General features: G+C 46.7%; 2 protein-coding genes across 2 annotated transcripts in view; one reads left to right on the top strand and one right to left on the bottom strand.

Moving 5' to 3' along the window:
• Positions 1-12,580, top strand: part of selenol (selenoprotein L) — a 42,271-nt gene extending 29,691 nt beyond the window's left edge. The window contains exon 10 of the mRNA XM_056294799.1: positions 12,238-12,580. Within this exon, the coding sequence (XP_056150774.1) occupies positions 12,238-12,279 (42 nt within the window). The 3' untranslated portion in view covers positions 12,280-12,580. The remainder of the gene's footprint in view (positions 1-12,237) is intronic.
• Positions 1-24,519, bottom strand: part of clec11a (C-type lectin domain containing 11A) — a 31,343-nt gene extending 6,824 nt beyond the window's left edge. Inside the window, exons 1-4 of the mRNA XM_056294800.1 lie at positions 24,378-24,519; positions 23,442-23,556; positions 20,821-20,928; positions 20,360-20,443 (exon numbers count right to left, since the gene is read on the bottom strand). Coding sequence (XP_056150775.1) covers positions 20,360-20,443; positions 20,821-20,928; positions 23,442-23,556; positions 24,378-24,470 — 400 coding nt within the window. The 5' untranslated portion in view covers positions 24,471-24,519. The remainder of the gene's footprint in view (positions 1-20,359; positions 20,444-20,820; positions 20,929-23,441; positions 23,557-24,377) is intronic.
• Between the last annotated feature and the right edge of the window lie 873 nt (positions 24,520-25,392).

Here is a 25,392-nt window from a genome sequence, read left to right as displayed (position 1 = left end):
ACCGCACACACCACCCATCAACACCCCCACATGCACGAGCGCTTATGCACACCCAACGCGTTGACACTCACACTCTCACACGCACACACATTCATATACCAAGACACACACAGACACACACACACTACACACACATGTGCACACAAACAAGCACTATGTGCATGTGTGCGTGAGAGGGTTTGATAGTGTGTGTAAGTGTAGCTGGGAAGTATGTGGTGTAGCTGAGAATTATGGCCTCTCTTCAGGCCGTGTAGGCCATAACTCTCCTCGTGGGCTACACTGCCTGATGAAAGGCCGTGCATTATGAATTACGGCCTACACGGCCTCTCTTAAGGCCGTGTAGGCCGTAATTCTCAGCTACATTCTCTCACACATGGCGGCACGGTGGCGCAGTGGTTAGCGCGGTCGCCTCCCAGCACGAAGGTCTTGGGTTCGAGCCCCGGGGTAGTCCAACCTTGGTGGGTCGTCCCGGGTCGTCCTCTGTGTGGAGTTTGCATGTTCTCCCCGTCTCTGTGTGGGTTTCCTCCGGGGGCTCCGGTTTCCTCCCACAGTCCAAAGAGATGTAGGTCAGGTGGATCGGCCGTACTACATTGTCCCTAGGTGTGAATGTGTGTGTGTGTGTCGGGCCTGTGTGATGGTCTGGCGGCCTGTCCTGGGAGTCTCCCCGCCTGCTGGGACAGACTCCAGCATCCCCGCGACCCTGAGAGCAGGATCAGTGGTTCGGATAAAGGATGTATGGAGTCTCTCAACCATTGTTTAGCCCTGTGATGGCCTGGCGGCCTGTCCTGGGAGTCTCCCCGCCTGCTGCCCCTTGACTGCTGGGCTAGGCTCCCGCGACCCGGAGTAAGGATAAGCGGTTGGGATAGTGGATGGATGGATGTTTGCCGGGGTTTGGCAGTAGCGGCGTTATTCTAGTTTAACTACAGTTCTCAGCAGCGTGGCGGTGGTGTCGCCGTTGTCCGAACCGAACAGCTTTTCAGTCGCGACGCTCCTTTGTCGACCGAGTAGTTTAGTAGAGTCCACACACGCTAGGATTTCCCCGACATCTCAGAAGCTCGAGCGCAGCGGAGCTTTCTGCTGCGGTCTGAAGCAAAGCTGCCAAGGATCAGTAAGTGACGCCACTGCCATACATGGAAGGACCTGTATGTGTGGCTGACAGAAGCACTTCCATATGACCGTGACATCACGTACCGAACCTTGGGCTGATGCCTGCGGCTTGTCTGCTGTAGGGGAATGCTCACACACACACACACACACACACACACACACACACACACACACACAGACACACACTCCACACACTCCACATCTGCTTTTTGTTATTATGTGGAGCACATGTTCTTTAATTTGCTTCTTTGTTTCTGTTGCCAGACTGGTGTTGGTGCTGGGAGAGCAGCACACGGCTTTACTTTTAATAAACAACTGAACCGAACCGAAGACAGGAAGTTGAATCAGTTCATCTGGACACGAGGTTTACCGAGAGAAACCTTTCATCACTCATCTAGCGCCCCTTTTCCACTGCACGGTACCGGCTCAACCCCACGCCACTCCACTCTACTCGAGTAGAGTCCACTACTCTAGTCGACTAGAGTAGAGTGGGGTAGTAGTAGAGTCTACTACTCTACTCTAGTCGACTAGAGTAGAGTTCACTCTACTCGACTAGAGTGGAGTGGGGTAGAGTATCTAGTCGACTAGAGTAGAGTAGTAGACTCTACTCTACCCCACTCTAGTCGACTAGAGTAGACTCCACTCTACTCTAGTCGACTAGAGTGGGGATCTGTGCTGATTCTGCCCACCCGTTTCCGGGCTCTAGAGGTGTACAAGTCCTGCAGGGCAGGCAGGGGAGCGTCAACAGTTTCTTTTCCTGCTGTCCGTACTGTTGGCTGCAGTCTGTTCCTATCCTGTTGGGTTGCTGCTCTGGACCAGACCGTGGTGGTTGTGCACAGGACAGATTCAATGACTGCGGTGTAGAACTGGCTCAACAGCTCCTGTGGCATACCAAATTTCCTCAGTTACTGCACAAAGAACATCCTCTCCTGGGCCTTTTTGAGGATGGAGTTGATGTTGGTCCACTTCAGGTCTTTGGATATGGTAGTTCCCAGAAACTTGAAGGTCTCCACGGTTGACACAGGACTGTTGGATATTGTGAGGGGGAGCAGTGCTGAGGGTATCTCCTAAAGTCGAATCTCATCTCCAGTCTTGAGCACGTTCAGCTCCAAGTTGTTCTGACTTCACCAGAGCACCAGCCGCTCAACCTCTCCCCCGATACGCAGACTCGAGGCCAGCTTCAATCAGGCCAAAGAGGAAGCCTACAGGAGTGGAGCTAGGATCCTGTACAACCAAGCCAGAAATACACTCATGAAGGAGATCTGAGTGGCAAAAAGGTGCTCCTCTTAAAAGTTAAAAAACAGGTTTTCTGCCAATGACCCAGCATCAGTGTGGCGAGGTTTGAGGGATATTACCAACTCAGGAGACCATCCCCCCCACACTGCAGGGAACCATCAACCGGCTGACGATCTAAATGGGTTTTACTACAGGTTTGATAAGCACACTTTCACACCCCTCCCCCTCGCCAGCCACAACACACAACCAACTGCACCCCCTGCCAGCCCCTCTCCCCTCCCCACTGAAACCCCACTTGCACTCAGCATCAACAATTCTGTGTTTGAGGCCAACAAGTAAAACTAATTGCTAGACTGTTGGGTGGACTGTTCCTTTAATGCATTTAAAAGCTCGCTTTGCAAAGGTCAAACTATGGAAAACATTTTAAATGGCTGACATGTGAAATGCAAAGATGGAGAGTCATCTGTGTCTTGTTTGCGTACATGCCTGTGAGCATGCATGCATGCATGTGTGCATGCGTCCCCCTTCCAAAATCCTGTCCCTGTATTCAAATCAGGCCAAACCCATACTTGGCTGATTTCACAGCTTCTTTCGTGCTCTGCCTGGGGTGTTCTGCACTTTCAGGGCAGTTCTGAGTGTTGTGAGGCAGGTTGAGGCCACTGGCACTGACAGATCTGGAGAGACTTAAGACACACAGGTGCTCAGGGAGGACTGTCCGACCGGTCCAAAACTGCAGTAGTTCACATAGTTCCACAGAAGAACCTACAACAGTGTGATTCACACAAGAAAAAACACATCGTTTCATCCGCACTCATCTAAACACAGAGACAGAAAACACTTGGAGAAGAAATGCAAGGAGCGGGGAGTCAGCCCCTTATAGATATCTAAGATCTATATTAAATCATTTTGTGTGGTACAGCTTCGTAACGGAAGTAAAAAAAACTTACTGGGCTCTTGACTATAAGTCTTGACTCTGTTGATACGATTGAAAGGGTCCAGTTGTGACTGTTGACAGGATTCGCTTGTCTGATGCCCAGACCTTATGTTTACACGTTAACATTTAATATTCTTTAGCATATTACACAGGCCACCGCTGCGTCTGTAGAGTTGTCAGTTTACGTAAAAACACAGAAGTGAGTATTTGCCTTACCCCGTTCAAGAAAGCCGGTGACCTGGCGTGTTCCAAGTTATAATCGTCCTCCTCCTCATCAAACCGTGGAGCTTGTGGCGTCCAGGTGGTGTAGCGGTTTATTCTGTTGCCTACCAACACGGGGATCGTTGGTTCAAATCCCCCGTGTTGCCTCCAACTTGGTCGGGTGTCTCTACAGACACAATTGGCTGTGTCTGCAGGTGGGAAGCCGGATGTGGGTATGTGTCCTGTTCCCTACACTAGCGCCTCCTCTGGTCGGTCGGTGTGACTGTTTTTGTTTGCAAAATACGAGTTTGCCCACGGTCGTTTTAGGTAGGAGTGAGATGCCGGTCGTTCTAGTGTTGGGCAGTTTATGAGTGATCAATGTGTTTGTGTGGGTGTGTTGTGCGTTAAAAGTCCCAGTGCTATGGGGGGGGGGGCACAAACACCAACCTGATTATTCTGGGGGGAGGGTCGTGACTCGAAAAGGTTGAGAACCACTGACTAAGACATAATAATAATAATGTCAGAATAATGAATGTCCAATAATCCGCCCTGCCACAACAAATAAGTCACTCTCAGCCAACACGGGGGTATTTGTGCTGCCTGAGGAGGGCTAGAATGTGAAGAATCCAGATGGCCAATGGAACTACCCCTTTTCCCCCGACACTTCACTATCACCAGAAGTGAAGCGTCCTTGGAGGACACCAATTTGTGTTAGCTTGCCCGTCCCCTGACCATAGGGCTGCCCTGCAGACTGGGAGGTTGAGGTGAAATAAGTTCCCCTAGAGGGATTCTGACCAGAGATCAGATTGCCAGACTGTCCAGTATGTGTCATGCTGGACCCAGACTTGTGTGAACCACTGAGGTTGGGCTGACTTTGCCTCACCCTTGGACTGATAGCATTTCCACTGGCAATCTCTGAGAGGCCAAAGACACGCTTTGGCTTTTGAGGCTTAGATTCCTTTACCAGAGATGAGCTTGTGTGCCAGCTAGGCTTCTGCGCTGTAGCAGAGTTGTAGCTGCTCTGAGCAAAGATGGAGAAAGGTGGCAGGAAGGAGGTGGTCTAGTTGTCCTTCAAAAAGAAGTGTGATGTTCATCACACCTGTGAGTAAGACAAAGACATGGGGTAAGGGAATAGACATTAAGATAATGTATATCAAAGTTTCAAAAACCACATAATTCATATTTTTGTTTAGAAAAATACCATTACTGATGTTTAAGCCGTGCTGCAGCTTGAACGTAGACTGGGAACGTGTTTTCGTGCTCCTTCACCAACAGCTGCCTCACCTGTGCAAGGCAGCATGTATAAACAGATGAAATGCATGTCTACAGTCACCTTACACAAGTCGATGCTTTCGTCCTCCTACCCAAACATTCAGACCCCAGTGTTTAGACATACACTGGTTAAGTTTTGACACAGTAATTAACATTCATCACTAACTTCTCATAGGCTCTGAGCCTTGTTGATGCTTCCTTAACTGAATGTTTATGTGTTAAGACGGTACTTAAGCCTGGCATGGAAAAGTTCCCGCACAAATGAATTTAAAATGATTATAAAACACATCCAGAACAGAAGAGTTATAACCTGATAAAATGCGGCACAAGGGTCTTGCCCAGTCCACAGCTAGTCTCTTGTAGAAGGCAACAACAACCCTGCTCTGACATTCTCCATCCTGGTGGATGTCAGCTGTTACCCTGGAAGGAGGATCCAACTCTTTCTTGCGTAGAAGGTGCCTGGTGAACAGGGCAGCTGGTGCTCTTGGGTCGACAACACTTTTCCCGGCTAGAAACGGATTAGAATGATCGAATATTAAAAACCCCAAAAGGACTAAACATGCTGAGTCTGAACGATTGTAGGTGCATTCATAAGGATGCAAATATCAATACACCCCCCCCTTTAATTTTCTCCCCAATTGTACTTGGCCAATTACCCCGCACTTCCAAGCCGTTCTGGTCTCTGCTCCACCCCCTCTGCCGATCCGGGGAGGGCTGCAGACTACCACATGTCTCCTCCCATACATGTGGAGTCACCGGCCGCTTCTTTTCACCTGACAGTGAGGAGTTTCACCAGGGGGACATAGCGCGTGGGAGGATCACGCTATTCCCCCCAGTCCCCCCCCCAAACAGGCACCCAGACCGACCAGAGGAGGCGCTAGTGCAGCGACCAGAACACATACCCACATCCGGCTTCCCGCCCATACACACGGCCAATTGTGTCTCTAGGGACGAATCGACCAAGCCGGAGGTAACACATGGATTCGAACCGACGATCCCCGTGTTGGTAGGCAATGGAATAGACTGCCACGCCACCCAGATGCCCATCAATACATATTTTAATGTAAGTACCTACCGATATCATCTGCATTAAGATTTGCTCTTGTGCTGCCAACTGTGTCTTCATTCGCCAGTGGTCCAACAAAAGATGAGCTGTGTGACGCACTGCGGTAGCTCCCATAGGCTGGTCTCCAAAACTAAGTGTTTACAAGTTAGAAAATCTCCATTTGATGCATCTGTAATGCGGACAACATCAGGTTCACCAGGCTGCCATGACGACCTCCTGTTCAACCTCCTCCTCCCCGGAGCCGTTGTTCTGTATTGTCGTGGATAATGTGAAGTGAGTGATGGAATTATTACAGTACAAACTAATAAATCATTAGTTGGAGATTCTTACATTATCACAACTTTCCATGTGCATAACTAATAACTGAAGGGGCATAATGACACCACAGGTTTTGCCCTCTGACTAGGGCATTTTGCCGAACTCTGCTGTTATCTCAATTAGAACGGTAATGTTACAGTACGACAAGTAAATAAATTGTGAGCACTAGTAATTACATACCAATTGCTTCATAAAAAAATAGCCAGCCTCCACTGAGTGAATTTATCTTGGGAAACTCCTGGGGAAGAACTCCTGTAATCTATATTTGAAAGAGGTTTGGTTACTGCAAATAATTAGAATTCAAATAAATTGTTCTCTCAATGAGTTTTATATATATTGAGTAGAACTACCCTGGAATCTCCAACGTGTGTAAAAGAGGTTAAATGAGGTATTAATCAGGGTGTTGCAAGAGTCTGTCTTGAAACACAACTACCTACCTCTTCGTAGTTACTGTTGTCCGCAGTGAACACAGCTCTTCCAAGGCCTGCTTGCAAGAGTTGAACTGCATCCTTGGGTGTTTTATAAGTGTTCTCAGGCAATACGCACATTGTAAATTCCTGTTGTTTAACTGCAGGTATCACAACAGTCGACAATGGCCTTTTGCCTCTGTTGGGTCTCCCCCCGGAATAAAGCAGCAAATGACCTGTGATCCAGGAATCAATGACATCCATGTGTTCAAGTCATAACAATACATATGTTGAAATTAAATTCGTCATCTAATTTGAAAGTGACTTAAGTGTCTTTAAGTTCACAAACATTTAAATTTGAATAAGGTGTCAATTATAACTGGATAATTATGATACCATTCCATCAAAAGTCAATAAGCAACTATAATGTATCAATAAATTGGTTGTAAAACTTGCCCAACATTTGTTAAGCACTTCAAGTCTGCTTCTTAACTTAACTGAATAAACACAAAAGTCACCACATAGAGAATCAAATAACAAGGCAGTTATCTCTACATTTGCCTAAGCCCTGCACCTGACAGCGCACTCCATGGCGGTCTTTGCATTTCAAATAAAAACTCTAGCTAGCTAGCTAGCTAAGCACTCAAGCCTTGTAGGCGGTAGCCACCACCTAGCTTGCACTTATTGAAATCTACCTAATTTTGAGGGGCTCTAGGTACCCCTTTAGACATGTTTTAATGCTTAAACATACTCTGAGATTATTACTATATTGTTTAACATGGTTTACCCGTATATATATATATATATATATATATATATATATATATATATACACTACCGTTCAAAAGTTTGGGATCACCCAAACAATTTCGTGTTTTCCATGAAAAGTCACACTTATTCACCACCATATGTTGTGAAATGAATAGAAAATAGAGTCAAGACATTGACAAGGTTAGAAATAATGATTTGTATTTGAAATAAGATTTTTTTTACATCAAACTTTGCTTTCGTCAAAGAATCCTCCATTTGCAGCAATTACAGCATTGCAGACCTTTGGCATTCTAGCTGTTAATTTGTTGAGGTAATCTGGAGAAATTGCACCCCACGCTTCCAGAAGCAGCTCCCACAAGTTGGATTGGTTGGATGGGCACTTCTTTGAGCAGATTGAGTTTCTGGAGCATCACATTTGTGGGGTCAATTAAACGCTCAAAATGGCCAGAAAAAGAGAACTTTCATCTGAAACTCGACAGTCTATTCTTGTTCTTAGAAATGAAGGCTATTCCATGCGAGAAATTGCTAAGAAATTGAAGATTTCCTACACCGGTGTGTACTACTCCCTTCAGAGGACAGCACAAACAGGCTCTAACAGGTACTATTTAATGAAGATGCCAGTTGGGGACCTGTGAGGCGTCTGTTTCTCAAACTAGAGACTAATGTACTTATCTTCTTGCTCAGTTGTGCAACGCGGCCTCCCACTTCTTTTTCTACTCTGGTTAGAGCCTGTTTGTGCTGTCCTCTGAAGGGAGTAGTACACACCGGTGTAGGAAATCTTCAATTTCTTAGCAATTTCTCGCATGGAATAGCCTTCATTTCTAAGAACAAGAATAGACTGTCGAGTTTCAGATGAAAGTTCTCTTTTTCTGGCCATTTTGAGCGTTTAATTGACCCCACAAATGTGATGCTCCAGAAACTCAATCTGCTCAAAGAAGTGCCCATCCAACCAATCCAACTTGTGGGAGCTGCTTCTGGAAGCGTGGGGTGCAATTTCTCCAGATTACCTCAACAAATTAACAGCTAGAATGCCAAAGGTCTGCAATGCTGTAATTGCTGCAAATGGAGGATTCTTTGACGAAAGCAAAGTTTGATGTAAAAAAAATCTTATTTCAAATACAAATCATTAGTTCTAACCTTGTCAATGTCTTGACTCTATTTTCTATTCATTTCACAACATATGGTGGTGAATAAGTGTGACTTTTCATGGAAAACACAAAATTGTTTGGGTGATCCCAAACTTTTGAACGGTAGTGTATATATATATATATATATATATATATATATATATATATATATATATATATATATATATATATATATATAACTCTGAACAGGGGCTGGAAGCACATCTGTTCGTTCTCCCTCATTGAGGAATTCAGGATCTATGAATATGCAGATATCACAGGCCTCTCACCCCGCCCACCACTGCTGCTTGCTCTGGGTTGATTGGTGTACGAGCGGTGCGCATCACTGTAGCTAGCCAAACATCTGAGCGATTCAGCCATACATGTTTGAGCCTCAGTCAAACCCAGACTCAGATTCTGTTGTGCACCAAAATCGGCGACTAGAGCACATATCAGAATGGTAAGTGTATTTAGCATCTTTTATTTGTTTATGTTGTTTGTTAGCGTTGGCTGACACAGCACTGGTTGTGAAACATACAATAACATCTGCTACGATGAAAGTGTGTTCACAGTGTCACATTGTTGTTACATAATTAGAGGTCTAATCAAAGTTTGCAGAAAGATATATTCCATCTAGCTAACATTTTTATATTATGTGTAATATCTTTATCTCCATAGCCAACTAAGTTTGCCTGAGAACATACTCATTTGCAGAAGTCTAAAATTCAAAACACCCAGGATGTCAGGGCAAGGCGACCTGCACCGCACTTAAGTTTATGGTTCCAAGAGTTATGTTTGGGACCAATCCCGGGTAGCGAATTCAGGGGACAGCCGGGAACTGCCGCAGCCGGGACACGAACCCGAGACTCCCACACCACGGGCGACTACATTAACCAGTCGACTAAAGGGTCCGACCCGTTAGCCAAGGGCTAGCGAGTCTCGTCATCTATGGTTATTACACTACCCCCCTCTTTCGGGAAGTGCGTCAGCATATCAGCTCCCTCAAGCCTCTGGGCGCATGTGCTTCCAATGGCCTCACGGTCTCACCACTCCCACTTCTGACACCAATGTAGGAATTCAGGGGGCAGCCGGTAACCGCCGCAGCCGGGACGCGAACCTGGGACTCCCACACCACGGGAAACTACGTTAACCAGTCGACTAAAGGGTTCGACCCGTTAGCCAAGGGCTAGCGAGTCTAGTCATCCCTGGTCGTTACACCCGGAAAGCACCGGAGGAAGAAACTTCCTGCTACCAACTGCTCCCGACACCTTTAGTGGCACCGCTGGAGCAGGGGGGACCCATGTGAGCCCTGTCAGGATTAAGGTCCAGACTCGAAAAGAGGTTTACATTGCACACCCCATCATCGTTTGATATGGCTGAACTTTTAAACGTTAGCTAAATACACAGTTTACAGTTTTACTATTACCAAACAACTAGCAGCAGCTAGCAAAAATGCTAACATAGTCAATGCTATCTATAAGTCAACAAGGAATTATGTTACATGCAGAAAGCTTTCATTTGACTGTTGGTTGAGTAAAAGAAATATAACATACATACTGACTCCCACTCGCTGTCGCAGTCCCAGGATAAATAGTCGGCACAGCAACCCAGTGACTTTTGCATTAGGTTATGGAACCACTCCTCACTCAGATGAGCATTGCAGATACAGTCCCTCCAGGTTTGTAGGCATGTGAGCCTGATGTGAGCATAAATAAATTCCAACCATTTCAGCAGCATTGTGGGCTTTTTTCTTTTTTTTTTGGTAGTGGAAGGAAGCTCCAGGGTCCAGTTTACATCAAAAAACTGCAAACACTACCATGTTTGTGTCAAAACTGTAACAATGCTAGTGCAAACTCGCTCTCTGCACTGAGAAGTCGGCTCTGCGCAGGAGATTTCAGGTTTCTTTGGCTGCCCTGCATTTGCATGTTAGACAACGATTGGCTTTCGGATTTGTGACATACCAAATCTGGTTTGCCTTGGCTACGTTTGAATCTCAGATTTTAGGTAAGTGCACAGACAGCTCCTCCTCCAGTAGAAGAATCCCAGATAGCATCCGGATGTGGGCCACTTCAGGCAATGATGCGGCACTGATGGCCTTCTTCTGGCCCTGACAAAATGGATGTGAGCCTGAAGTGGCCCACATGTATAATAGCAAATATGACCCAGATATACCAAATCAAATGTGGGCCTTTTTTTTGGCAAGGATGCGGTGCTCTCTGCAACATGTAATCTGGATGTGACCCTGAAGTGGCCCGTGTGGTAAATGGTGAATATGGCCCAAATATCACAAAGCAAATATGGGCCACCTTTGGGAAATGTTCAGATTCAGATTCAGACAACTTTGTTTATCCCAGAAGGGCAATTCAGTTTTTACAATCTACCCAGACCATTCACAAACTCACAGACAAGGGACAATCATCATTATGTCAGAGACAATAGACAGATCAGTATATGGACAAGAGATGCAGACTGTCACCCTCGTGTGGCCCTGCATGCAGACTCACACGAGGACCAGGCGAAGGGCAAAAATTCATATAAGTGAAAAGAATAGAATAATAAATAAATAAATAAATGACACATTCTAAGATGCATTGCACGTTACATTCCCCCACTACAGTCAGTGAATGCACAGGCCCACAAGCCATGCGAAAAACAAACAAGGTATATACCAACTATTGTGGTTTAAAACGATATAAAACATTTATTTAAAATGACTAATCTCAGCATTTAACAGCCTGCTAGCAGAAGGAATGAAAGATCTAGAGTAGCGATTCGTTTTCCTAGGGGGCGCTTTATAGCGCCGGCCTGAGGGCATTACAGTGAATTCACTGGGCAGGACGTGGTCATATTGGCTAATAATTTCTTTTGCTTTCTGGGCCACACGTTTTTCCCAGAGGGAGCACAAGTCTCTCTGCTGGACTCTGATTATTTTGGAGCAGACCTTAACGATACTGTTTAGGCTATTCCTGTCCTTCACAGTCAACCCGTTAAGTCAACAAATGGAGGGAAAAGTTAAAAGACTTTCAGTAAATGACTGGTAAAAAAAACCCCAAGATGGTGTTATAGACATTAAAGGAGTCAAGCTTCCGCATTACGTAAATTCTTTGTTGTCCACGCTTGATAATTAAATCTATGTTCACATCGAACTTGAGTTGGGAGTCGAACACGGTTCCCAAGTACTTATAAGTGTCAACAATTAGAACATCCTCGCCATGTATAGTGCTAGCTTTGGGTATATCACTGTTCTTCCTAAAATCAATGATAAGTTCCTTAGTTTTTGACAAATTAAGGTCATGGAAGTTATCATCGCACGATTCGCACCAATCAACAAAGGCAGGTAGGGCACAACCATGATCTGACTCCAAGCCCTGAAGAAGAGACAAAAGTGCGGTATCGTCAAAGAATTTCACCAGGTAGCCACCCTCTTTAGAGGACTTGCAGCTGTCTGTATACAAAAATAAAAAGCAGGGGGGAAAGAACGCAACCCTGCGGTGAGCCCCTATTTGAGACCAGGACATTGGACATAACTCCATTAACTAAACACTGCTGGGTTCTGTCTGTTAAAAAGTTTAAAAGCAACATTAAAAGCTGACCAGGCAAATTAAAATAAGAAGCAAGCCGCTCGATCAAAATGTGAAGTTGCATCTTGTTAAGAGCCGAAGTCAGCAAATAAAAGTCTCACATGAGAATTGGATTTCTGACACATCCCACTCTGTGCCCTAGGTTTTGTTTTCTTTATGTCATGTCTGGCTATTGTCTGGTCTTATTTTGAAAGTCTCACCTCTCCTCTCTTTTCAGAAACTTCACTTCCTGCCCCAGTGTCTGTGTCCTCCTGTATGATTACTTTCCCCGCCCTGATTGGATTCATCTGTGCCTTGTGCTCCCTTTTCTCTGTGCCAGTTTGTTTTGTGCCTAGTGTCAACTCGTGCCAGCTTTTCTCTAGTGTTGGATTTCTTGTGTATATCTTTGCTCTGCCCCCAGACCTCGCTTTTGCCTAACCCTCTGTTTGGACTATTGTATTTGATTACCTTGCTTTGTCCCTGGACCTCGCCTTCGCCTACTCCTTTGGTATTGTTTGTTTGGATTACTGGACTGCCTTTTCTGTGTACCGAACCCTGCTTTTCAGTAAAGACTACTTTTGAACTCTGATCTCGTCTCTTGTGTCATGCTATTGAGTCCTCTGCCTAGTGTGTGTTACAATTTCTCCAGGTGCATATATACTTTGTCAAGGATAAAGAGTTTTGCATCCTCCACACCCTTGCCAGCTTGATAAGCAAACTGCAAGGGGTCTATTTGCCATCAACTAGGGAGACAACCTCATCTTTTAAAAATGTCTCAAAGTTTTTCATTGGAAGTGATGTAAGTGCAACAGGTCTGAATTCATTAAGTTCTCTGGAATTTTTTGATTTCGGAATAGGGATTATAGTGGAGGTTTTCCAGATTGAAGGTAACTGGCAACAGTTGGCACACATCTGAAAGAGTTTAGTGAAGACCTCACTGAGTTGGTCAGCACAGTCGTGCAGAGTGCGCCCACAGATGGCATCGGAGCCAGCAGCCTTCCTTATGTTAATTTCCTTACATATGGCCGTGACATGTTGAGATATCACTATTATTCTGAGGTACAAGGGCCTCCCTCAACATGGAAACATTGTGAGTAAAATCAGACCATTCAAAGTGAGAGAAAAAAGAATTAAAAGTGTTTGACAGATCAGCATCCTCCACTCCATTAACACTGATAAGCTGCTTGGTCTCACTTGCATATTGGTTAATGGAGGCCATTGATTTGATCTCTTGCCAGGCTGCTCTAAGGTCACCACTGCTATATCGCATTTCTAATTTTTTCCTATACTTCATTTTGGCCTTAGCTATTTCATTCCCCACTCCTCTGGAGACAGCCCTTTTCTCGAGAGGATCACTGGTGTAAAAGATCCTTTTCTTTTTATTAATAACCGATTTGAGCTCTTTAGTTATCCAAGGTTTGTTATTTGGGTAAGTGACAATCTTTTTAGTTGGGATAACTGAGTCAACACAGAATGTGATGTGAGACGAGATAGTGTCAGAAAGTTCATCAACATCACCACAAGCATCGTAAAAACATTGCCAGTCAGTGCAACCAAAACACCCCTGAAGAGAGGAGACGCTGTCCTCTGACCAAGTCCTTACTTGTTTCTCCCCACACTCAAGCCGCCTGAAGGAGGGTTTGTACATGGGCATGAGATACACACTGTCATGGTACGACGCACCAAAGGAAGGCGTGGGCAAGGACTTGTAAACGCCGCACGCTGAACCATTACACAGGTCTATCGTAGTGTTCTTCTGTGTGGTGGCACAAGTCACACCAGCTCCGCCGGTCTACTCCCCGGCACGTCAACTTCCGTCGAGGTCAAGAAAGCAGGCGCTCGCGGCTCTCGGAGCCGCCATGATATCCTTCCGCGCCATGACAGAAGACGCCCAGGGATGGCGTCATCACGCATACACGTGCGAAGAACCGCGTAAACGACCCCGGAGCCCACATACCGAGTCTCCGGCATAACCTTCACACACATGAGACGTTAAAGAATAAATTAAAACCATAGAAACAGCTGAAAACGGTTTGCTAGACTGCTTTCGGGTCGCACACTGACAGGCGCCCCGCAGCTCTTTCCCGACATTTTCACAAATATGTGGCACATGCGGCGTTGCTATGGCTGGGTTCTGGCCCAGATCTGGCAAACAGGAGCGGACCGCCCAGGCGCCATCGTTGCAGGCGGTGTGTGGGCCGGATGAAGTGTCGGTGTGGGACGGGTCCGGGCAAGGGCAGTTTTGCTATCTGGGATGTGAAAACGCCCTCTAGTGACAAACTTTGCGTATAGGTTCAAGCCAGCATAGTGAATTAAAGCCAATATTGATTAAGTTGTTGTTCTGTCAGTGGGAAAAGTAGAAGTAATGGTCTTCCCGTGAGTTTGGCAGCGTCCATGAGGTATAATACAATAATATAATACAACATAATATAATATAATACAATATATACAATATAATACAATAATATTGTAGCGAATTCGGGGGGACAACGCAACCACAGGAAGTGCCGCGGCCGGGAAGTGAACCTGTACCGCCCGCACCGCAGGAGACATCGCTAACCGCTCGACTAAAGGGTCAGACCCGCGGGCCAGCGTGTCTACTAATCCATGGACGGTACACTACCCCCCTCCTTCGGGAAGCGCGTCCCCGCGCTTAAGCATATCAGCTCCTTCACGCCTCAGGGCGCATACGCTTCCGATGGCCTTACGGTCGCTCCATCCCACTTCTGACACCAATGTAGCGAATTCGGGGGGACAACGCAACCACAGGAACTGCCGCGGCCGGGAAGCGAACCCGTATCGCCCGCACCGCAGGAGACATCGCTAACCGGAAGCGTATGCGCCCTGAGGCGTGAAGGAGCTGATATGCTTAAGCGCGGGGACGCGCTTCCCGAAGGAGGGGGGGGGTAGTGTACCGTGCATGGATAAGTAGACACGCTGGCCGCTGGCTTGCGGGTCTGACCCTTTAGTCGAGCAGTTAGCGATGCCTCCTGCGGTGCGGGCGATACAGGTTCGCTTCCCGGCCGCGGCAGCTCCTGTGGTTGCGCTGTCCCCCGAACTCGCTACAATATAATACAGTAATCCCTGGACATTCTCGCGCAGACAGCGACCAATGTGTTTGTATCGGGGTGTCGTGAATTAAATGTCCTAGTTTTATTGGGGGGGGGGGTCGCGAACACCAACCTGATTATTCTGTGGGGGTCGCAACTCGAAAATGTTGAGAACACTGGATTGGCTGACATAAAAAAGAGGTCTTGAAGTCAACTGTACCATGAACACGCACAGCACGCGCGTGGCAAATGTGCCCGGTAAAACATTCTTCTTGCTCACCTCACCGCTACAGGTTATTCTTACTTATATAGCAATTACCCCCCCTCCCCCTTTTCTCCCAGTTGTACTTGGCCAATTACTCCACTCTCCCGAGCCGTCCCGGTCTCTGCTCCACCACCTCTGCCGATCCGGGGAGGGCTGCAGACTACCACGTGCCTCCTCCGATACATGTGGAGTCGCCAGCCACTTCTTTTCACCTGACAGTGAGGAGTTTCACCAGGGGGACGTAGCGTGCGGGAGGATCACGCTGTTCCCCCCAGTCCCCCCCTCCCCCCGCGAACAGGCGCCCGACTGACCAGGGGAGGCGCTAGTGCAGCGACCAGGACACATACCCACTGTAACAGCCAGAGTCTGGTAAATGTGGTATTACTGCAATACTGAATAGCGCCGCAAGGCGGTGCCTCCTTTCAGTTTTGGTGTGTTGTACTAAGAGCTGAGAGTTGTACACACGGAGCCGCCATGTTACTTGCTCCGACCGACATCCAGAAAGAGGACTCTCACCAGTAACGAGTTGGTGCAGGTCACGCTACTATGTCCCACTGCTCAGGTATGGTTAGTGAATGTAGTGCCGTGGAGACCTGGCATGGTATGGTCGATGTTAAGTACGGTAGAATAAAGTTGCCGTCGTCGGGGGTCACCAGTGTAGAGGAGCTCAAGCACTTTCTCTTTCGGCTACACAACGTGCACCATTTATTCCTTCCACCATTACAACAACAAAAAACCCGCGCAGCGGAAGTGTGTCACTGCAAACCCGAACCGAGGAAACAGCAGCTGTAAACTAACGTTCCTACCAGCTCAATAAGGGGGATTATGTAGCCCCATAACCACTACACCGTGTGGAAATCCCACTTCGTTGTCTGTCGACCCTCTGAGCTGACCAGCTATCCCGGAGGCCCTGCTAATGCTGCCGGCCTTCTCCACCTACACCAGCTTCACCTTACACCACATCCGGCTTCCCACCCGCAGACACGGCCAGTTGTGTCTGTAGAGACGCCCGACCAAGCCGGAGGTAACACGGGGATTCGAACCTGCGATCCCCGTGTTGGTAGCCAACGGAATAGACCGCCACGCTACCCGGATGCCCACAGATCAATTACTTTTACTTGAGACGTCACATAACCCACCTGCTGGGCGGTCATCTCTGGGCGGTCCATCGTTCGCGACCTGCCTCACCCGGATAGGGAGGTACAGAAGGACCGCCCACTTGCACTCTGATTGGATAATGCTAATTATGTCAAACCTGTCAACTGACAGTGCCAAAATGCCAAATGCCAGTGTGTGTGTGTGTGTGTGTGTGTGTGTGTGTGTGTGTGTGTGTGTGTGTGTGTGTGTGTGTGTGTGTGTGTGTGTGTTTTTCAAAGGTGCACATTTTGCACAATTGAAGGCTCCCATTGCGTATGCGTGACAGTTTATTACAAGCTGAACCATTTTGTATGAATACAAAACTTAAAGCTTCAAACTCAAATTGTAAATTGTTCGGAAATTACAAAACTTTTAACTTCGACACATTTCTACAGCTACAATTTTTTGTTGTTGTATTTCTCCCCCCCCCCCTCCCCTCCATCCTTTCCCCCCCCCCCTCCTCCCCTCCATCCTTTTTCTCCCCAATCGTACCTGGCCAATCACCCCGCTCTCTGAGCCGTCCAGGTCGCTGCTCCACCCCCTCTGCCGATCCGGGGAGGGGGTGGAGCCTATGGATCCAGGCAACGGAATAGACCGCTACGCTGCCCAGACGCCCCGGACTTACAACCAAAACCCTTTCTACATGCTCAAAAACTCATGGCACTGATTTGACTCCACATTTAGAGCTCCGTTTCAAAACTACTGTAAACTACTAATAAGACACGTTAGCCTGTAGCTAGCTAACGGATCTGACCCTTTAGCCGAGCGGTTAGTGACGTCGCCTTGTGGTGCGGTACACCCCGTATCGAATCCCGCACCGGGCAAGAAAATAACCGGTTACACTACGCACAACATGAACAACACAGACCCCTAGAAAGAGAGTTACGTCAACTCCGTAGACGTCAGTGGGCCAATTATTTAACAGCAATGGCGGATCGTGGGAGCCCCGGATAGTTCCAAAACAGTGCGCATAGAATATGTGTCACGTTGGAATATATCTATATCTATATATGAATGTACAAATCTGAAAATGTTGGTTAGTAGTTACCAGAAATGGCGGCTAAGCAGTTCATTTAAACGACCCGCCAAGCTTCGTTTGGAACTATTCGGCGGCTACATGAACCACGTGGCCCTCTTGCGTTCTGACCCCTCAGTGACGCAACTCTCTCTTTCTAGGGCTCTGGAATAACGAACGGTAGAGGCTGGTTCCCATCGATGCAGAGAACGGTCAACTGAGCATGCGCAAGTACTCGTTGCCTCCGTTGTTTGGGTAGGTTAAGGTTAGGGTTAGGGCGGGGTTAGGGTTAAAGTTAGCCAATCAGACGCAGAGTAGGGCTGGGTCTTCCTAGAATCCTAGCGCCTGGAGGCTACGCGGGGCGTGTGGAGGCATGGTAGAGGCATTTCGCGCATGCTCAGCTGACCGTTCTCTACTCCATTTCTGTTCTCTGCGTCGTTGGGAAGTAGCCTCTACCAATAACAAACTCACACCAGGAAGTGACGTGGGGAAGACGACACCAGGAAGTGACGTGAGGAAGACGAGCGACTTGGTGATCTGCCGAAAGGCTGACGAGACTCGTGAGTCGACCTTTGAACACCAAACTATCAGCCTGCTGTTCAGCAACAACTTTGTTTAAAGTTATATTCTGTATTATGGAGTTTATTTCTGTCAGCACAGGCAGTAGTGAATCTGCAGTCCACAATGAACACCGAGTAGGAAACGGAGCAATCATTTGCCAATGTTATTTTGTCATCCTGAAATGTATTGCTGCTGCACAAACTGTCGAATGTTTTTTCCATTATGAAAATGGAGAGAAATGAGTGGAACAGACTTTTTTTTTAAAAAGTTATGTGCTGTAATAGGCGTTACTTTTCATTTAAAAACACTAAGTGAGGAAAGAACACGTCATGTCATGTTATTGCAGTTCCCTTGATGGCCGAATTCTGCTAATGTGGCGCCCTTACAAAAACTAGTGACTACCAGGCTCGAACAGGCAATCTGGCAGCTCTGGCAAAAGCCAGATGGGCCGAATCACTAGTGGGCCGCAAGGCCAGAAATGTGGGGAGACAAGTTTGACCTGCCGGCCGCGGCTCACTTGTTGGAACAGCCCATCTGGCTGGGGGTTACATGGTCCCTGTCATTCCCCGATCCGTCACGGAAATCCGATTGGTTCAACGCGCGCGCGAAAATGCGTCTACTTCCTGTCGGCAGTATGTTGAAGCAATTTACGGCTCGGTAGTATGTCGAAGCAATTTACGGCTCGGTAGTATGTCGAAACAATTTACGGCTCGGTAGTATGTCGAAGCAATTTACGGAACTTTCCGACAACAACAACGTTGTTCACAACGACAGCGGTGACCGGAAGTAGACGCATTTTCGCGCATGCGTTGAACAAATCGGGTTTCCGCAACGAATCGGGCAATGACGGTCCCTGTTGTCAGTGTACTGTAAGGCAAGTGCAGGAAGTGCACCTCGTCGGGGAGGACGAGGTCAAGGTGCACGAGGTCAAGCCGGAAATGGTCAAATCAAGAGAGAACGAGTGGAAACTAAAAGCTGGAAGTTCGAATGGAAAATAAAGCTAGCCTGACATGGATAATGGTCCCCAAAAAAAGTGAAAAGGTGGGGCGGAAAAAGCCAGAGGGAAGAAGAAGAAGACGAAGAAGAAGAAGAAAACAACAACTCGAGCCTGATGGAATAATCGACAGGGTTGGCAGAGAAGAGTGCCCTGACGAGTCGTCTTCTCGCTGCCCAAGGTAGGGCATGCTATGCTGTTGTATTCATTGCGTAAGGCCGCTCGCTGTGCTGTTTTTAAACGACGTCAAGGTGAGAGGGTTATTAAGGCTCAGCTGATTAGTCACTCTGGATCTGCTCCAATAGGGTGCAGGCATGCTGCCTGTCCCAGCCTGACAACAGCGCTGAATGAAACCCATTTAAATAGTGCCGGTAGCATGAAATCCTTACTGTTAAACCTGATGTGGGAATTACATCAGATCAGCTGCGAACACCATGTAGAATGATTGATTATAAATTATTGACCACAAAACAAAAAAAAAGACTACAAATTCCACCGGCCTTGGTCGTGTGACTAATAAAACAATCTAGTCTAATAAATACAGCGCTGTGCCAGATCACCATAAGGCTGGACCTACATTAAGGAAAGCTTTTGTCCGGTGTGAAAATTGCGTTTGGCTGTTTTGTTTCATGATGACAGCATTGTATTTTGTCATAGACGACATTCATGACATATTTGATTATGTCATATTTGTTTAATATAAGTCACGGATTGTAGCATACGTAATGCCGAGAGTTGACTAAAATCCTGAGTGTGCCACTTGGGACATTGACGTTTCCTCTAGATTATTTCTTGGTTATTTATTTATTATATTATTATATGAAATCCTGCAAGTACACCTGTTGTTAGGGTGCCAACTTGACATCTATTGCTTAGCCTATATGTTGTAAATAGCTTGATATTGCTTTATGTACCTCATAAGTGCGTATGTTGGGAGAGAAAGGGGGCCGGTCCTGATGAAAATTGCCAAGGCTGAATTTTGTTCCCAGTTAGACCCTGATGACTACCACTGTTTTATGTGTTATTTCTGCTTTCCTGAATATGACCAGCAAGGACTGCTGAGTGGTGCTTTTTGAGTGAGCGTTTTTGTTGTTTAAAATCCCTCCTGAGGAGGCACAAAGCCAAATGTCTTTTTTCAATTTGTACCCGTTATTTACATCCCTGAATGATAAATGGTCAGATTTCAGGCAGCAATTACACGTTGCACCTTTAAGGACAATGTTTACCTTTTATCTTTCTATGTCATTATCACATTATGACTAAAAGTCAAATTTATGAGTTTTTCCCCCCACAACTGTCCTTACTGGAATAAAAGAAGATTAAATGGTGTTTTGGTACCTTCTAGTCTTCCTATCTCCTTGCGGTTGTCCTTGCTGTACTGGTCCACCTCGTGGATGCTGTCCTCCAGCTCCCCGACTTTAACTTTGGTGTTGGTGAGGAGTTGTGGAGGAAAAACAAATAAAAATGAAGGTGAAGTTTTAACGGATAATTGTCAAAACTTATTTGATCTCTCCTGTCGAGTCTTTGAGACACGAGCTAGAGGGCCATGTCTGAGTTTAACGTAGACAGTCATTCCATATTTTTGCAATGTGCCGATAAAAACATAATGCTTTTGGCAGGAGCACTAAGGCCAGAGAATGTAAGGGTGTAGGGTGTACTGTTGCTGTACACACAGGACAAAGAGACACTGTCACAGGCCTGTGAGAGAGAACATCTACCGTTAAATCGAAAGGACGATTCCAAGGCCAAAAGAGAAATTTGCATGTAATAAAATGCTGTGTTACAAGGGGCCATCTCACCATCCAGCCGAGACAGACGGTCCAGCAACTGGCTGACTTTCACATCCAGGGTGTAGTGACCGACGTTCAGCTTGTGAATTGCCTGGTCCATGTTTCCTAGTCTGGATACTGGAGAAGAGAATCGAATGAGAGAAGAGAATATAAATCTTTTACCAAAATGCTACCTTGGATAAAAGATAACATCCACAGCTGTAAAAGCGAATGTAATATAGCAGAATTGAAGTCTAGGGTTCAGGTACACTATTTGTCTATGGAAGATCAACTAGTTTCCTACATTAATGAAGTTTATGATGACAGAACCAAATATTTCTCTGAACTAATATTCACCCATCGTCGCAACCGTAGATTTTTGTTTCAGACCATTGAGTGACTTACAAACTGAGTGACAGTCCTGTTTGAGTCTGACATAAAGTTTGATCCTAACAAAAGCACATCGCAAGGCTAGCCCGGTCCTGTTTTGATCAACTTAGGATTGTTCCTAGAAGATATGTTTTTAAGCTTTAACGACACTGAGGCTATCATACAGTACATGGTTTTATCCTTCTATGCCTAAACTACTGTAATGCCCTTTATACACGTCTCAATCAAAAATGTCAAGATCGGCTAAAGAGTGTCCAAAATTAGGGTACGAGATCATGTAACTCCTGTCTTATGCATTTTATCTTATCTTATACTCTGTGGCATTTTGAGCCACAGAGCCTTTTGCACCAAAGGCGATATCAGTAAAAACCCAGGACTTCAGTTCTGTGTGAAAGGAGTTTGTATTTAAGAATACTGAATGAGTCTGTTGTAGGGTTGTGGTAGTACCCAATAAGCCGCCGGTTCAGATGGGATCCCAGCTGAGATCTTAAAGGAAGGTGGACCAGAGCTCCTGTACCACATCCACGCCCTCCTCCTCAAGGTCTGGGAAAAAGAAGAACTTCCATCAGAGCTCAGGGATGCTCTAATAGTGACCAAATTCAAGAAAGGACAAGGTGGAATGTGGAAACTACAGGGGCATCTCACTCCTGTCAACTACAAGCAAAGTCCTCGCTCGCATCCTCACAAACTGACTGCTACCACTGACTGAGAAAGTATTCCCAGAATCTCAGTGTGGCTTCCGCCCACCCAGAGGTACAGCAGAAATGATATTTACAGCACGCCAACTCCAGGAAAAATGCCGTGAACAAAGGCAGCCTTTGTACATTCCTTTCATAGACCTGACAAAGGCCGTTGACCCAGAACACTGCCATGCTCTGTGGAGCATACTATCAAGATATGGCTGCCCTGACAAATACATCAGAATATTCAGGGTTCTACATGATGGCATGTCAGTCACAGTGCTCAGCAACAGCAGCTCTGAGTCACAGCCCTTCACTGTCGAAACAGGGGTCAAATAGGGATGCATCATTGCACCTATCCTGTTTGCCATCTTTATTGCTGCCATATGCCACATCATTGGTGAAGAGCTCCCATGGGGGATCCCAATCCTATACAGAACTGACGGCAGGCTCTTCAACCTTAATAGGTTCAAGGCCAAGAGCAAAGTCTGCAACACCACCATCATAGAGCTTCAGTATGCAGACGACAACACCATTGTAGCACACTCCGCAGGAGACCTCCAGGACATTCTGAATGCCTTTGCCAAAGTATTCAGAGCTCTGGGTCTAGCATTAAACATAAAGAAGACCCAGGTCCTACATCAACCTCCACCCACCAGCCATCTACCCAGCCCACCATAAAAGTGGACAACAAAATTCTTGAAAACGCTGATCACTTCCCCTACCTCGGCAGCATTCTCACCTCAAAAGCTGACATTGACTTTGAGGTCAAGCATCACCTGAGTTGTGCAAGTTGTGCTTACGCAAGACTCAGGAAAAGAGTCTTTGAAGATTGAGACCTAAAGGCCCAAACAAAACTCCTGGTCTACAGAGCTGTTGTTCTACCCACACTGCTGTATGGAGCAGAGTCACTGACCACCTAAAGCAGCCGCCTGAGAGCCCTGGAACAATACCACCAAAGATCCTCACGAAAGATCCTGAGGATCAGCTGGAAGGACAGATGCACCAACATCAGTGCTCTGGAAGAAGCCAATATGACAAGCATCACCACCGCAATAATACAGCACCAACTCCAATGGACAGGCCACATCATCCACATGTCCAACACACATCTCCCAAAACAGATCCTGTACCCCCAGCTGACAGAAGGTCTTCGAGCTCCTGGCGGGCAAAAGAAACAATTCAAGGACAATATCAAGACCAGTCTGAAGAAATTCAACATCACATCAAGCAACTGGGAACACACTGCACTGGATAGGCACCCCTGGAAGAAATCCGTGCAGGAAGGAGCTGCATGTCATGAAATGGAGCTCCACTGTGCTGCAGAGAAAAAGCGACGGCACGGCAAGCAGAGAGAGAAAAAGGCTCAACCACTGCCGCTTTCCCCTGTCCACACTGCACCAAAGTATGTGTAACGCGGATCGGCCTCTACAGCCATCTGAGGACCCACAAGAAGACAACCCTACTGAGAAGACAGTCATACTCACTTCAGGGACTGATGATGATGATATTGATGATGTGGTAGCACCCAATAAGTTGTATCATGTATCATTGGTGGTATCATGTATACGTAAGACTTACAGATGTAGTTGTACGTGTTCTCAAAGTCAGATATAGGACTGGTGGGCTCTGGTTCTGGCTCTGGGAGCTCATCTGGAACATCTCCTCTCACCTTCTTCACTTCCACTAAGGATCCCTTCCACAAACATATACACACACAAACACACACACACACACACACACACACACATGGAACAAAACACAATACCTTTATAATTCTCGGATATTATAACTGTCACGTTTAATTGAAGTGTCTTTAATCTCGGCTGTTCACAAATGATGACTTAGAGAAATCAAACCCGTGTCGACTTGGCATCCCAATAGGGGCTCCTGCTTTTCATGCTTAGTGTCTGTAATGTTAAAACTTGCAACATCCATTAACCTACATCTGTTTTTTGAAAAATCTGAAACGCACATTAAGGATGGGGAACTATGCAAGGAATTCAATTTTGTCTGGTTGGACCGTCATCCTGAGCCCAGCTACCGTTGCAGTTATACCCTTGTTATTCATAACACAGCTGCCTGTATATGTCATCAAGGATAATGGGTCAGTGCACACACACACACACACACACACACACACACACACACACACACACGCACACAAAGACTGACTGTAAGAGGATTATGAATTGGTTTAATGTCTCATCTAAGGACACAACAGTTTCTTGTCTTTCTCCAATAACTATCATCATTACTGGATGACAGCATCCGTCATGAAAGACAACGTAATGCATTCCATGCATTCCGGAGGAAACCAGTATCCTGCAAAACTAACAGAGCAGCTTTTCTGGTATTTTGATTTTACGGGCCTTCAGATGAATAAGCCAGAGCGTGGATCTGCTGCAGCCTTTACTGCTGCAGCCTATGGTGCTCACATACAAAGGCATGCACACATGCGTCCATGGACATAAACAAACAGAGAAAATGCGGACGTTAAAAACATTCGGTCCCAACCTGTGTCGGAGCAGCGCCGGCGAACCCTGCGGGAAGAGCCAGGCTCAGAGGAGACAGGCACCAAACGGAGACGAAGACGACTGCAAGTTCCATTTTCTCTTTCACTACTGACTCTCCTCAGTAGCAGACTCCTCTTCTGCTCCTGCTCTCTCTCTCTCTCTCCCTCCCTCCCTCCCTCTCCCTCTCTCTCCCTCTCTCTCTCCCCCCTTCGGTCGTCCTCTTTCTCTGACTTAACTTTTCCCCTCCACACAACTCGTCCTTCTCCCAGTCTCCAGGATCCAGATCACAGCGCAGAGCAATACACAGGAAAGAAGCAGAAGAGGGAAACACGATCAGTCATCTTCCACTAGAAATGAATGGAGGCCATTTGGCCGAGCTGGAAACACTTGGAATCCTGGAAAAGGGAAAAGAGAGAAGCCCGAAAACACTCACGGTGCCTTGTTGGGGAAAGATTGCCCTCCGGCCAAACAACAGGAAAGCTCTTTATCTCTGCTCCCACCTCTGACTTCCACTCTTTGTGTGAACACTGCAGTTTTACACAGGGGCCACCCACACACACACACACACACACACATATATACACACACACACACACACACGTACTCACGTGAACACATACACAAGTGCATACTGTAACCACACAAATCTTCATAAACATAAATCCATTCACTGGGTATGTTGGCTGGATGCGCCAGCCTCCTCCCGGGGACATAAATAGATGCCTGTTCGGCGAGGCATGGTCTATGGGGAACGTGCAACCAGGGGAAATATGAATGCTTAAGCCTGTTATGTGTCTGCAAGTGCAGCTGGACAGCCAGTAACAGGACGCAGACAGGACAGGAGGTATGCCAGTTAAAATGCCACAAGAATCCAGCAGTTTTTCCAGAGGAGGTGATTTAGGCAGGGCCCTGGGCTCTGGACACAGCTTAGCAACAGACTGGGTGGGGCTGGGGCTGGGGTTGGGGCTGGGGCCTGGGGCCTGGAGCCTTGAGCCGAGCCACCCCATTCAATAAAT

Source organism: Lampris incognitus, chromosome 15 (assembly GCF_029633865.1).
Source record: "Lampris incognitus isolate fLamInc1 chromosome 15, fLamInc1.hap2, whole genome shotgun sequence".
Lineage (NCBI taxonomy): Eukaryota > Metazoa > Chordata > Actinopteri > Lampriformes > Lampridae > Lampris > Lampris incognitus.
This window is presented reverse-complemented; position numbering and strand designations above follow the sequence as displayed.